Source organism: Lissotriton vulgaris, chromosome 4_1 (genome assembly GCF_964263255.1).
Source record: "Lissotriton vulgaris chromosome 4_1, aLisVul1.2, whole genome shotgun sequence".
Lineage (NCBI taxonomy): Eukaryota > Metazoa > Chordata > Amphibia > Caudata > Salamandridae > Lissotriton > Lissotriton vulgaris.
The window spans coordinates 660,060,321-660,073,709 of record NC_141691.1 but is presented as its reverse complement, the minus strand read 5'-3'; the positions used below and the strand labels follow the sequence as shown (position 1 = coordinate 660,073,709).

The window sequence follows — 13,389 nt, the reverse complement described above, 5'->3', positions numbered from 1 at the left end:
AAAATGCTAGAAAAGCATGTTAACTCAGTTCTCTGCTTTTCTTGAATCTAATAATATACTCCACCCGTCTCAAACTGGATTTCGCTCCCAACGCGGGACTGAAATCACTTTACTCGCAGTGGTTGAAAAGGACAAAATGATATTAGACAAAGGAGGATCGACGACCATCATCCTCTTGGATCTCAGGGCCGCCTTCGACACTGTTAACTACGACATCCTGATACACATATTGAGGAATGGTCTATCAGGTAGCGTCATCACCTGGTTACAGTCCTTCCTCAAGGATAGGAGCTTTCAAGTATTAGAAGGGGATACCACGTCAGATCAAATCCCACTGGGCTGCGGCGTCCCTCAGGGCGAATCCCGGAGCTTGAAGTTGTTCAATGTCTACATGAGCCTACTGGCACAGATTGTCCTCCCCTTCGGGATAGACAATGTTATGTATGCCGATGACACCCAGTTAGTGGTGGCCCTAAACCACCCAGGATCCACCTCGTTTAGTCTAGGCCCCTGCCTGGAGAGAGTCGCCAAATGGATGGAACTCTCCTTCCTCAAACTAAACGGAGATAAAACAGAGCTCATGATGCTGGGCAACTCACCTATCTCTGGCATCGGCCTAGCTTGGACAAGCTCTCTCGGCTCTCCATCCAAACCCAAAAATCAGATCAAAAGACTAGGCATGTGGCTAGATCAGTCACTCACTTTTGATCATCAGGCAACTAAAGTGGCTGCACCTGCTAATGCGCCATAAAGTTCTTCCGCTCTTCCCTTTTTAAGCAAGAAGACTTCTGGTCCAGACTTTAACCCTCTCTCGCCTAGACTATGGAAAGGCTCTGTATTTAGGAGCTCCTAGGGCTAACACAAATTAACTGCAAGTCATCCAGAATTGTGCAGCACGGATGCTTTTGAGGATTCCCAACAGCCACTCTACAAGGCCTGCTCTGAAAATCCTGCACTGGCTCCTGGTTGCTGACAGAATAAAAGTCAAGTCTCTATGTATTGACAACAAATCTTTCTGGAAGAAAGCCACCCCCCATCCTCCAAGCCATCATCTCCCCTTACTACCCTAATAGACCCCTTCGTTCATCCAGTCTCTACCTAGCTGAGGTCACTAAAATCAACAGTATGAGTAGTGGTCGTTCCTTTCGCTTTACCTCCGCCAAGCTCTGGAACATGGTCCCTCCTCCATCTACAATCAGAACCAAATCTCCTCCCCTTCCATAAACTTCTGAAAACCCGTTTTTTTCAAAACCCCTCCTATCAAGCTCTTGTGACCTGCCTCTCTCTCGGCTAGCGCTGGGACGCATTCGGGTAGCCATGAGCTCTACAAATATTCATAACATGTGATTGCCACACAAGGGAAAATGATCTAATGGAAGAGGGTTTGATTGTTGTCCTTTTCAACAGAGTTGGTTAGGAACTGCAATAGGCACTTTGTTTGCTGGCACTGCCGAGTGGTATGTATTACTTTATGTTCATGTAGAGCTAGTGAAGGGCTATACATCGGATACAACTGCCCTTCAAACTCTTAAAATGGCTTTTGATCTGGGTTAATCCAGAATAGGAACTCAGCCTACTTGAGGGATTTCCTCCCTTGGGATCATATGGAAAAAAATTGCCTGGCTTAATTATGTTTACATGGGTTTTCAGGCCCTTGAGATGTTTACGGCTCCTGAATCAATCACTAAACCATGATTAGTCTGGGCTAAGGTAAATTTCCATGATCACAGAAAATCTAATAGGGAGGCCCATGAATTGCAAAAAGGGTCCGTTTGTGCGTTTGTTAATCTTACATCAGCCTTGTATATTGAGGCCTATTTTATTTTTGTTAGCAACTGTTACCATCGTTATCTTTTACACTAGATTTCTCCCCGGGCTGATATATCAATTGCTTGCATTTCTCAAAGGGTGCTCTTGCTCTTTTGTGGAGAACCTTCCTTCTTGTTGTGATAACATTTCATAACAAGATAGCCTTCATGTTCTCTTGTTCTTATGTATTTATGACTACTAACATCAGAACACATCCGTTTTTATATGGCTGGGTTTTTAAAGGGTGCTGTAAAAAAGACAGAGGCTGGATAATGATTTCAAAATATGTTTTTCTTCATTTGGACTGATTGATATGTATACTCTGGTTTTAACTGTCTAAAATATGCTGTGCATTTATGTATGTTTTATGGAAATTGTTTTCCAAAATGAACATTTATGAGGTCTTAAATAAAAACGAAACTAGCAAAAATGTAAACAGTATTGCTATGTTAACAACAGCCACGCTCAAAAGAAGAATAGTGCAACAACGCTAACTAAGGTCGCAAATTATGTACCATGCATAACAGAGCAAACACTGTAGAAAAGACAAACTAAACCATTTTGCAGAGAATAAGAACATTTGCGTTGTCTGCACAATCCATGTAAATTTGCATGAACTCTGTATGTGACCTTGGTCTGTTTTTGCTAAGAAATAGAATCCTCACTGGAAACACGTGTCTGAACAGCGAAGGCTATTCATACATAAATAGGTTGGAATGCCAACTTAATCGATTGCCTGTCATAAGACTATATGCAAGCATTCCTTCCATCATCTTTTCAGCGTATTATGTAACACCCTAAGTGTCCAAGGGTAGGCCCATGCTTGCTGTGCCACAGAATCCAAACTATACTCACTGATGAGACTTAACAGGGCCAAAAGCAGTCTGGGGCTGCTTTTGGTCCCTTCTGGTGGGGCCTTCCTGGCAGTGCGGGTGAACTGTTCCCATGAGGAGCAAGGTTAGTACTAGTTTGCCTAAGGCAGGTCATAATCTAAAGTGGTACAGTGGGAGAAAAACAATGGGCCTCTGTACCACTTGAGTGGTTGCCAGTGGACATTATTATTTGCATGGATTTTTACATCAAATTTTTAGTGCATTAAGTAATGCCCTAAGTAGCCAACGGTATGCCCAGAATTTCATTACTTTCTATAAACAAAGGTCTTGGGAAGATCTGATGAAAATCATTATCCTCTTCAGTTAAAATCCCAAGTTGCAATATACCTCAATGCTTCACTCTTGGAGGGGTGGGTTGTTACCTCTAATTATAATCTTGAGGTTAACATAGACAACAATCTGTATGGCATTGTCTAATTGACATACCGTCTTCAGAAAATCATTGCTCTCCTCACTCTAAACCCCCGAATCGATATATAGCAATGGCTAGTATGGCACCTCACTCATATAATGCCACTCTAAGATGAGGGACTGGGTCACTTCACCATCTGAAAATCAATATGATGATGGTTTAATTACGTCAGTGTACTTGATTGTTCACATTGTAGTGGGTAACATAACCGTACTGTTAAAACGGTCACAATATATTAGAGAAATAGATAAATAGGCATAGTATCATTGAATAAGGCCGCACAAAACTGGATTAAGGGCTCACCTAAAGGAAGACTTGATTACCACTTGTAGTCACTAAAAGATGGCTGCCATATTAGACATGAATGACGTGATGACGCTGCACGCTACATATGCGTTCTGATACGTATAAATAGTGGGTTGGAACATGGAGTCGAGTTTGAGCGATCAACCTGGAGAAGGGAACGCGCTAAGCACTTACTACGTAAGGAGATGGAGGGTACAATAAGGCTCTGTTTGCCAGGACCTGGTTTTATCACAAATTCTAAAGATTACTGAAAAAGGGCAGGCCGTTAATATAAATATGAGATAATGTCTGAAAATTGAACCCGTTAATAACTATCTTTATTAGGACATAACTATTCACTGCAAATGTAGAATACTATCGACCTGGCGGTAAATGATACGCTTCACTGCGAATATGGGTCATTATAAAATTGGTAGTAACACTCCAAGATGGCTGCCCCAAGAATATAGCTTGTGTGGCATTTTAGAATCTCATTGATTAACATAGAAATCAGAGGCATATTGTAATTCCATTAACACAAAGGTTTTTTCTAAAAAATGTAAGGGAATTATAGGCCGGTTAACAACAAGGACTGAGTGTTGGTTTGGTCATTGCTTGGACTGTTGCTCGAGCGTATATGTAATCGAGATTTATATTGTATATACAAGGAGAGACGAGTTTTGATTTGTCTGTGCTTGACAAACATACTCTCAGTGGGGGGCTGTTACCCCGTTGTACTACAAAACCAAGTACTGATACTATGTAACAATTCTAGGAATAGGTTTCCGCATATTGAATTAAGAGGGTGTTTCCTGGGATTTAATGAGAACAGTTACTAAGAACAGGACATAGCAGCACTTTTATGCAACAAGGGGGATTGCTGAACAACAGATCTAATTATGAATGGTTATGTACTGATCTCTGTCTACGATTACATCAGGTGCATCTGCCGACATGGGCCAAAACTAGAACATTGCTGAACTTGAACATTCTGGTTCTAAAATTAATTTGAAGACCATTAACCCCTTATAAACTAAGGTATGTTTGGACAGTATATACACAAAACAATCCTTTTAAACGCAAACTCTAAGACACTAATATTGAATAGTAAGGTAATATTTTTTTAAACCTCTATATTAGGGAATCCTTTTGGACTAACCAATGTGAATGGATCATTGTGAAACATCAATAGGATTGGAATAAGGTAACAATGTTGGGTACATAAGTGGCTGCTACATGTTGGCTCAGGCCTTACTCAACACTAGCGTTTGGGAGGTTATAAGGAGCAATCACAAAAATAGCATATGTCGTCCCTCACTTCAGGTAAAATAAATAAAGTGGCTATATTCGGTTCTGGCTTAAATGAGTTTACTACCCAAGAATAGTGATGTGATACTAAGGTTGTGTTTTTCTATAATGGGCAATCACAGAAATAGCAAATGTCGGCAAACATTTTGGTTAAAAGAAATGCAAGGACTATTGGGTTTTGTCTAAACGGGTAATCGCTAGCAAAGTATAGTGATGTGATATTAAGGATGTGTTTTCTCTTACCTGGTTTTTAACATTAAGAAAAAAAAATTTATTTAAAAAACCGTATGAATTAGTGAGGCAAAACATTTAAGGATAATGACGCAAGGAAAAAAAAGATCTGTAACCTTATTATGTTAGATGAATGGCAATAGCGTGGAGCTCAATCACTGGCTATTTAGAGGATCTGTAACCGTTGAGGGCATGTAACTGTTGTGAATCTCAAGTGTAATGGTGCATTCTTGGTGAGATGAGGACTATAGACATTCAATAGAATGAATTGATGAACCATTGATTCATAAAATGTAAATACATATATGCGTCTGGGTTAAGTTGGTCTTGTATCTTTGAACAAAATGAATTAATAAGTGTTTTCTATGTTACAAGAACGTCTCAGAGCTTTATGCTCTGAGCTTTTAAAGCCTATTGTCTAAATATGTTCTTAACTTAAGAATGTATATGTCATCTGTGTCTTGTAGCCCTGAATAAGTCCCGGGAGAAGGGACGAAACACGTTGGCTAGGCTGATGTAAATATTTTTTGTACATTTTTCAATAAAAAGAATTAATCAACACACAACAAGCCCGAAGAATACTGAATTAATTTAGAAAACATTACATTTTATTAGAAAATTGTAATTGATCAATCCCGTGTTGGTTGGTAAAAGACAACCTACTGACATAACGAATAGTGAGTGCTGATCTATTTTGATGCACAAGTGTGTGGATTATATCTACATATTGGGGACTCAGGAGGCGGCTTTCCCCTGATCGTAGCACCACTCTGATATAATGTACCCTACAGAAAGATATGTGCGGTATTGAAAGTCAACGACTCTTTTTGTAAATAGTTAACCTATTTCCGAGGGATTTCCTCCCTTGTGATCATATGGAAAAAAATGTCTGGCTTAATTGTGGTTACATGGGTTTTCAGGCCCTTGAGCGACATAAGATGTTTATGGCTCCTGAATCAATCACAAAAACATGATTTGTCTGGGCGAAGGTTAATTTCCTTGAACATAGAAAATCTAATAGGGAGGCCCATAAATTGCATAACGGGTTGGCTTGTGTGTTTGTTAAACTTAAAGCAGCCTTGTAAATTAAGGCATATTTGAAATTTGTTAGCAACTGTTACCATTGTTATCCTTTACACTAGATTTCGCCTGTGGCTGATACATCAATTGCTTGCATTTCCCAAAGGGTGCTCTTGCTCTTCCATGGAGAACCTTCCTTCCTTTTGTGATAACATTTCAAAACAAGATAGACTTCATGTAATCTTGTTCTTATGTTTTTATAACTTATAACATCAGAACACATCAGTTTTTATAGGGCTGGGTTTTTAAGGGGTGAGGTAAAGAAAAGACTGAGGCTGGATAAATAATTGTTTAAAATAGGTTTTTCTTCATTTGGACTAATTGATATGTATACAAGATTTCTCATTTTAGCATTTTTTTTAACTGTTAACATGTTTTCAACATGCTGTGTATTTATTTTGTATGTTTTGTTTATGGAAATTGGTTTCCAAAATGAACATTTATGATGTCTTAAATAAAAACTAAATTAGTAAAAATGCAAACAGTATTGCTATGTTAACATCAGCCACGTTCAAAAGACGAATAGTGCAATAACACTATATCGGGCTGCAAATTATGATCCATTCATAACAGCAAACACAGTAGAAAAGACAAACTAAACCATTTTGCACAGAATAACACATTTTGTATTGTCTGCACAATACATGCAACTTTGCCTGAACTCCATATGTAACATTGGCCCAATTTTGCTAAGAAATAGAATCCTCACTGGAAACACGTGTCTAAACAACGTAGGCTATTCATGCAAAAATGGGGTGGAATGCTAACTCAAGCGATTGCCAGTCATAAGACTATTTGCAAGCATTCCTCCCATCATCTTTTCAGCGTATTATGTAACACCCTAAGTGTCCAAGGATATGCCCATGCTTGCTGTGCCACAGAAACCAATCTATACTCTCTGATGAGACTTAACAGGGTCAAAAGCAGTTTGGGTTTGCTTGTGGTCCCTTCTGGTGGGGCCTTCCTGGCAGTGTGGGTGAACTGTTCCCATGAGAAGCAGGGTTAGCACTAGTTTGCCTAAGGCAGGCTACTGCCAGTGGACAGATTATTTGCAAGGATTCTCACATCATATTTTTTGTGTATTAAGTGGCCAACGGTATGCCCAGACATGTGTCCCTTGCTGGTCGTGCCGCAGTATCTAAGCTTCACCTCAGTGATGAGGGCTAGCAAGGGTCGAAACTGGTGTGGGATTGCTTGTAGTCACCTATCCAATACCTAGCCACAAACAAGTTGTCATCATCCTTGGTTCATTTCCATGTGTTAATGTTAAAAAAATGCTAAAATTATTTCAGAATTATACTTGGTACATATAACGAAAATACAAATATGGACGTGTATTGTGAAGAATGTATTCGGTTACCTTCGCTGAGAATCGTACTGCATTTCAATCAAACAGGACCTGTACAGTGCGGCTTATCACCCCTGAGAGTATCCAGGAGCACTGAGGATCTTGCTGCAGAGGCTCAAATTGCCAGACCTGGAAATCCTGAATTCCAGCAGAGAGGGTGAGGTCTGGAGGTGAAGAGGGAAGTTGTTCCAGGACCTGCCCACAAGGCAAGAGAAGAAACAACCTCCGCTGTAGCTTTGATGTATGCAATGGGTGTGAGTGAGGTGAAGGGAGGCGGAGCGCAGGCCCAGTCAGTGGTTGATGTAGGGCTTTCTATGTGTGGTTCAGCATTTTGAAGGGACATCTCTTCTGGATGGGGAGCCAGTGGAGCTTCATATGGGGGCGGGGGGGGGGGGGGGGGGGGGGGGGGATTGGGTTAGAGGCTGATGTGGGTCTGCTTGGGGATGTCGAGGAAAAGAGTCTGTCCACGGAGTTCTGTATGATCTGCCGACTCTTCAGGAGGTGGAGGTGATTTATAGGTTGCTGTAGTCTAGCAGGATGGTGACTAGGGCCTGGGTGACAGTTGCCCTAGTGTTAACCGGGAGCCATTTGAAGATCTTACAAAGGAAGCATGCAAAGAGTGAGAAAGCAGGTGGAAGAGACGGCGTTGATCTGGTTTTTCATTGGGAGCTTGCTGTCCATCATGATGCAGAGGTTGCAGGCATGGTGTCGGTTTGGGTGAGGGGTCCTAGATCAGAAGTGTACCAGTAGTCGTTACATGGGAGGTAAGAAGGGATGGGGGCAGAAGATCAGTACTTCCGTCTTCTCTGTGTTGAGTTTCAGACAGTTGTTTCTCATCCAGACAGTGAAATTCGTCATGCACCTGTGGAAGTTGGCCCTAATGGTTGAGGGCTCTTCTGATAGCGGGAAGGATGAGCTTGCTGTCAGTGTAGGAAATTATGTTTGGGCCATGGGTTCTGACAAGGTTGACCAGGGGTGTCATGTAGGTGTTTAACAGGGTGGGGTTGAGGTATGAGCCTTGAGGGATGCTGCAAAGAGGATCAGGCTGCTGTTTCTCCTTGGACCAGGAGAGCTTTGATATGGTCAGTGGCAGCGAGGAGGGCTGTTTTTGGTGCAGTGGTTGGTGCTTAAACCAGACCGGGAGATGTCCAGAAGATTGCTGTTCTCTAGGTGTTCCATGAGTTGGCGGTTGATGGTTTTTTCAAGGGGTCTCGGCTGAAAAGGGGAGCAGAGAGACGGGACAGAAATTCTTTAGTTCGCTGGGGTCGGGGGGAGGTTCCTTGAGAAGGGGTTTGACTTCAGCATATTTCCATTCATCAGGGAAAGTGCTCATGGCAATGGAGGCATTGAATATGGAGTTGAGACTTGCTTCCCAGGTTGAAAATGTGGCGGAGGCAGGGGTTGGTAGGTGCTCCAGTGTGGAAGGAGTTCATGATGGCCGTGATGTTTTGCGTGGTGAGCTAATCCCAGGTGGTTGGGTTTTGCACCTGTGGTGGCGATGAGGCTGAGGATGTAGGTGGCGGTGGGTTGGGGCTCTAAGTTTTTGTAGATGTCGGAGATCTTATCAAGGAAGAAGTCCGCCAGGGAGTCACGGAGTTTCTGGAAGGGGTTGATGATATTTTCGGAGGTTATGGGTTGGAGAACTCTGACGATATTGAATAGTTCCCTATAGCAGTTGGAACTGGAGCTGGCCTCAATGCGGTTAACAAGGGAGCTCCGTTTCGTCCTTTTCAGAAGTTGGTGGTATTGTTAGACCGTTGTTTTGAAGGAAGTTCGGTCTTTGATGTCCTTGCTGGTGTGCCTCCTTAGGTTTGACAGGATTGAGGGAGGCGACTGTTGGCACAGTTGGTGATCTAGGCGGAGAAGTTCTTGAGAACCTGTTTTAGGTTTGTTGAGGGGTAGGTGAGGTATGGTTGGGACCTGTGATGGTGAAATGGACTATGACGTGGTCAGTCCAGGTGAGTTCGGTGGCATGGTTGTACTTGACTCGGTCGCTGGCAGTGAAGATGGGGTAGAGTATGTGTCCTGCTATGTGCATGGGGTCAGTGGCTGGTTGAGTAAGGACGTGGGTGTTCATGCTTTCCAGAAGCTTGGCGGTGTTTTTTTGTCTCCCGGGTCTTCGAGGTACAAATTGAGCTCTGAGGAGGATGTAATGCTTGGAATAAATGGAGAGCGGGCGATGTAATCGGGAATGGCATTGCAGACGCATGGGCGAGATCCTGGAGGTCTGTAGGGGAGGGTGCCTCAGATGGTGGTTTTGCCATTAGTGTTGAGTTGGAAGTTGAGATGTCCAGTCTGCGGTGGTGGTGCAGTGGATGGTTTCCTTGTGGAAGATGGGAATTCCACCTCTGTGTTAGTTGACGCAGTCTTGGTGTGTTGTTTTGTAGCGGTCAGGCGTTGCTGAGGCAATGTTAGGGGCGGATGTGGGGCTGAGCCAGGTCTCTGTGAGGAATAGGACATGGAGGTGAGGTGTCCCAGATCACACTGATGTGTTTGCAGTAAGATTGTGTGAAGAGCAGGAGGCAGTGGTGTTGTTCTGGGGGGGGGGGGGTCGGCGTGGTAGTGACTGCCGTACGTGCGGATACTCCAGTGTTGCAGTTGAAGCAGTGCCAGCAGGCAAAACGTCCTACCATAGGTCGTGGCGCGGTGCAGTAGCAGCTGCTTTGGGGAGGTCCAGGGCTCGGTGGCTGTGTAGCTTCCGGTGACAGGAGATTCAAGGCTCCTGGCACTGTGCACAGAAGGGCTTGCCTTAGGTGCGCAAGGCCGTGCTGCGGCCTCCATTAAGTAGGTGTTGGGAGTGGGGAAGCAGGAGTATAAATGCAGGCGACAAAAAGGGCGGCATTTCAATGTAGTTCTGTCAAAAAAAGTCCAAATAAATGGTTTTTTTTTAAAGGCCACGAAAAGAGGAAGTCTTGATTTCAATGAATACAGCCTTGGAAATTTCTTTATCAAACCTGAGCACTCCAGCAAGAGCAAGGTGCAAAAACTGCTCCGCGAATGTAACCTTGTGTTCGAAATCTAATTGGCTGCGGATTATCTCCGGTCATTTAGGACCTACCTCATCCTCGCCCATTTCAATTGATTCGGCACTGTGTTTTACCTTGTTCACTAAATACTTATTTGGTGCACCTTTGAAAGCTTGCACTGTTCAAGTAAACAGAGAAAATAGATGAACTCAACTTTCAGATCAGTCACACAGGAGCCAACTATGATGCTCACAGCTCATCTTTTTAGGCACATACCTGAATATCAGTTAAGTGTAACATGGTCCTTTTATAAGAAAGAAGGTCGAAGTCCGTGGCCTTCCAAATCGTATGATTGAACAGGTCTCCGATTTTCTTCTTCTTTGTGATCACAATGAGATACATCCCTGGAAAATGAGAAAGCATGGATAAAAGCTACTTAAATGTCAACAGCAGGCACAGAACAGCTGGCATACCACAAACACATTCTCTGACATGGCTTGAGAAAGGGGTGTGAAATTATTGTTAACTATGAGAAGAAAAATTAGTTAACGACTTCAACATATGGATACACAGAACTCCAAAATTATTCCCAACTGTGAAGATAGAAGAAAGTAAAATATATTTCTTCAACTCGCAAACCTCACTTCAGTGTGGGCTCTATGACCTAGATTGTTCATATCTAGGTCGCTACTCTTGTGGGATACAATAAACCATAAGTCTTAACGAAAAAAATCGATTTGATTACAACTTCCTTTATTTGTTTTAAAATACAATTCTTTCATCACACATTTGACTAGTACATGTCATGAAAGTTGGCAGGGAGCCTAGTGGAGTTAACTGACAAGCTATATTATTAAAACCATTGCCACAACAACAGTACTTGTTTACTTTGCTCAGGAGTAACTGTTACAAGCAATGGTAGAGCCAACATGGAGGCCATATGTGACACAAAGGAAGCACTAAAACATATAGTATGGCTCGCCATAAAGCAGTGGTCAGGATCAGTGCTCTAGAGATTAGTGGGCACGTGGCTTGATGGCAGTACTAGAAAATGCTCGTACCATAGAACGAGTTACTTACCTCCATTATCTGACAGAGACTCTATCTAGCCACAGATTCCTTACCTTAGAATTATCCCCAGTAGTCAGACTGGATACGGAAAGTTTTCATGAGTAGTATCCCTCTGCACCGGTAAGTGGTGTCATTTAGCTCTGCGTGGCGGCATTGGCACTGTAAGTGACGTGCGCAGTGTAAATCTAGGTGCCACCGCAAGGCACCAATGTCAGTTTCTTTTCGCAGCTTTCTACACCAGAAGCACGAAGAACACTGACCACTGGTGTGTAAAACTGTGCCCTGAAAGGGGAACAGCCCTGTCCCTAGGAATCCGTTCGCAGAGCCGGGAGGATGGGTGGGTCGGTAAGGAATCTGCTGCTGAAGGAGTCTTTACCAGATAAGACTTTAAGAAAGGTAAGTACCTGCTTCATCTGATAGAGGCTTCTAGGCGCAGATTCCTCATCTTACAATAAATACCCAAGCAATACCTCCATGGAGGTGGGCTTGAGAAACCATTTCTCACCAAAAAGTCCTGCAGGACCGAAAGAGCAAAAAGGCCGTTCCCGAAGGACCTGGTAATTTTCAGGCAGTAGTGCTTGGTAAACGTGTGCAGATAGGCCCATATTGCTTCCTGGCAGTTGTCCAGCACCTAGACTCCAAGTGCTAATACAGTGGTCGCAGCCTTAGCTCTGGTGGAAAGAGCATGCAAACCATCTGTGGGTTGCTCTTGCCCAATGCGTTCCAGTTTTTAATGCAGAGCATGATCCATCTAGAGATGGTTCGTTTCTGCCAAGCCTTCCCTTTCTTGGTCCATATATACCCCACGAAGAGTGGATCATCCACCCTGAACTTTTTTTAAAATATCAAGATAGAACGACAATGCTCTTTTTGGATCTAGCCCGTGGAGTTTCTTCTTTTCGTTAGAGGTGTGTGACAGAGTGTAAAAGGTAGGCAGAGTGATGGACTAGCCTACGTTGAACGGGGTAACTACCTTAGGCAAGGAGGCGGCTCTAGTCCAAAGGACCAGTTTGTCAGGGAAAAATAAAATGTAAGGAGGCAGAGACTATAGTGGCTGTAGCTCACGGACCCTCTGGGCAGATGTAATCAAGACTGCTACCAGAAAGGCCGTCTTGATTGTGAGGAGCCGAAGAGGACAAGAATGAAGCGGCTCGAAGGGAGTACACATTTAAAAAAGTAAGAACCAAGTTAAGGTCCCATTGAGACATAACAAAGGAAGCTGGGGGACACGTGCTGCAGACCTTTAAGGAACCTATTCACAATAGGGGACTTGAAGAGAAAAGGCTGATCTTGCAGACGCAGTAAAGTGGAAAAGGGAGATAAATAACCCCTCAAGGTGCCCTTTGCAGAGCCCTGCTGGGCCAGAGTCAAGATAAACAGAAGAACCTGTGAAAAGGGAGCAGATAAGGGATCAATTGGTTTCTCAGCACACCTTGCCACAAACGTGGTACAATAGCCGGCGTATACTGTCTTGGTGGAGGAATGCCGAGTTACCAAGATAACATAACAGACTTCAGACAGAAAGTCGAAAGCGGTCAAGTATCGCCGCCCAATCTGAACGCATGAAGGCAGAGAGTTGACAAGTTCAGGTGGAGAACCCTCTCCTGTCGCTGCAACAGAAGACCCTCCCGAAGGGGCAGCCTGAGACCAGAACTCCACTCAAGATGAAGTGTCTGAGCAAGAGCCACCTTGGAAACTCCAACGCACAAAATGGCTGACATTGCCGGCTCTCTGCAGTTACAAATAAATCTAACAGAAGCTCTTCACCCTCCCCCTAATGAAAGAGACCTTCCACCATCTCCGGGTGAAGACGCCATTCGTGATCTGCTAGGCATCTTTGGCTGACTTCTTCCGCCTTGGCATTCAGTGAGTCGACTGTTTTGAACCACCAGGGATATGCCCCGATGTTCCAGCCATGTCCAGAGGTGCAGGGCCTCTTGATGAAGGGTTCACAACCCCATCCTTCCCTGATTGTTGCAGTACCAC

At 43.5% G+C, this 13,389-nt stretch overlaps 1 protein-coding gene across 4 annotated transcripts in view; it reads right to left on the bottom strand.

Moving 5' to 3' along the window:
• The window catches only part of SACM1L (SAC1 like phosphatidylinositide phosphatase), a 411,244-nt gene that overhangs the window by 382,451 nt on the left and 15,404 nt on the right, over window positions 1-13,389 (bottom strand). For all 4 annotated transcript variants that reach the window (XR_015309871.1, XR_015309872.1, XM_086964916.1 and 1 more), the window contains exon 3: window positions 10,609-10,736. Coding sequence is in view for 2 of the 4 variants with exons in the window: in XM_086964916.1 (XP_086821042.1) it covers window positions 10,609-10,734 (126 nt within the window). In the remaining 2 variants the exon portion in view is untranslated. The remainder of the gene's footprint in view (window positions 1-10,608; window positions 10,737-13,389) is intronic.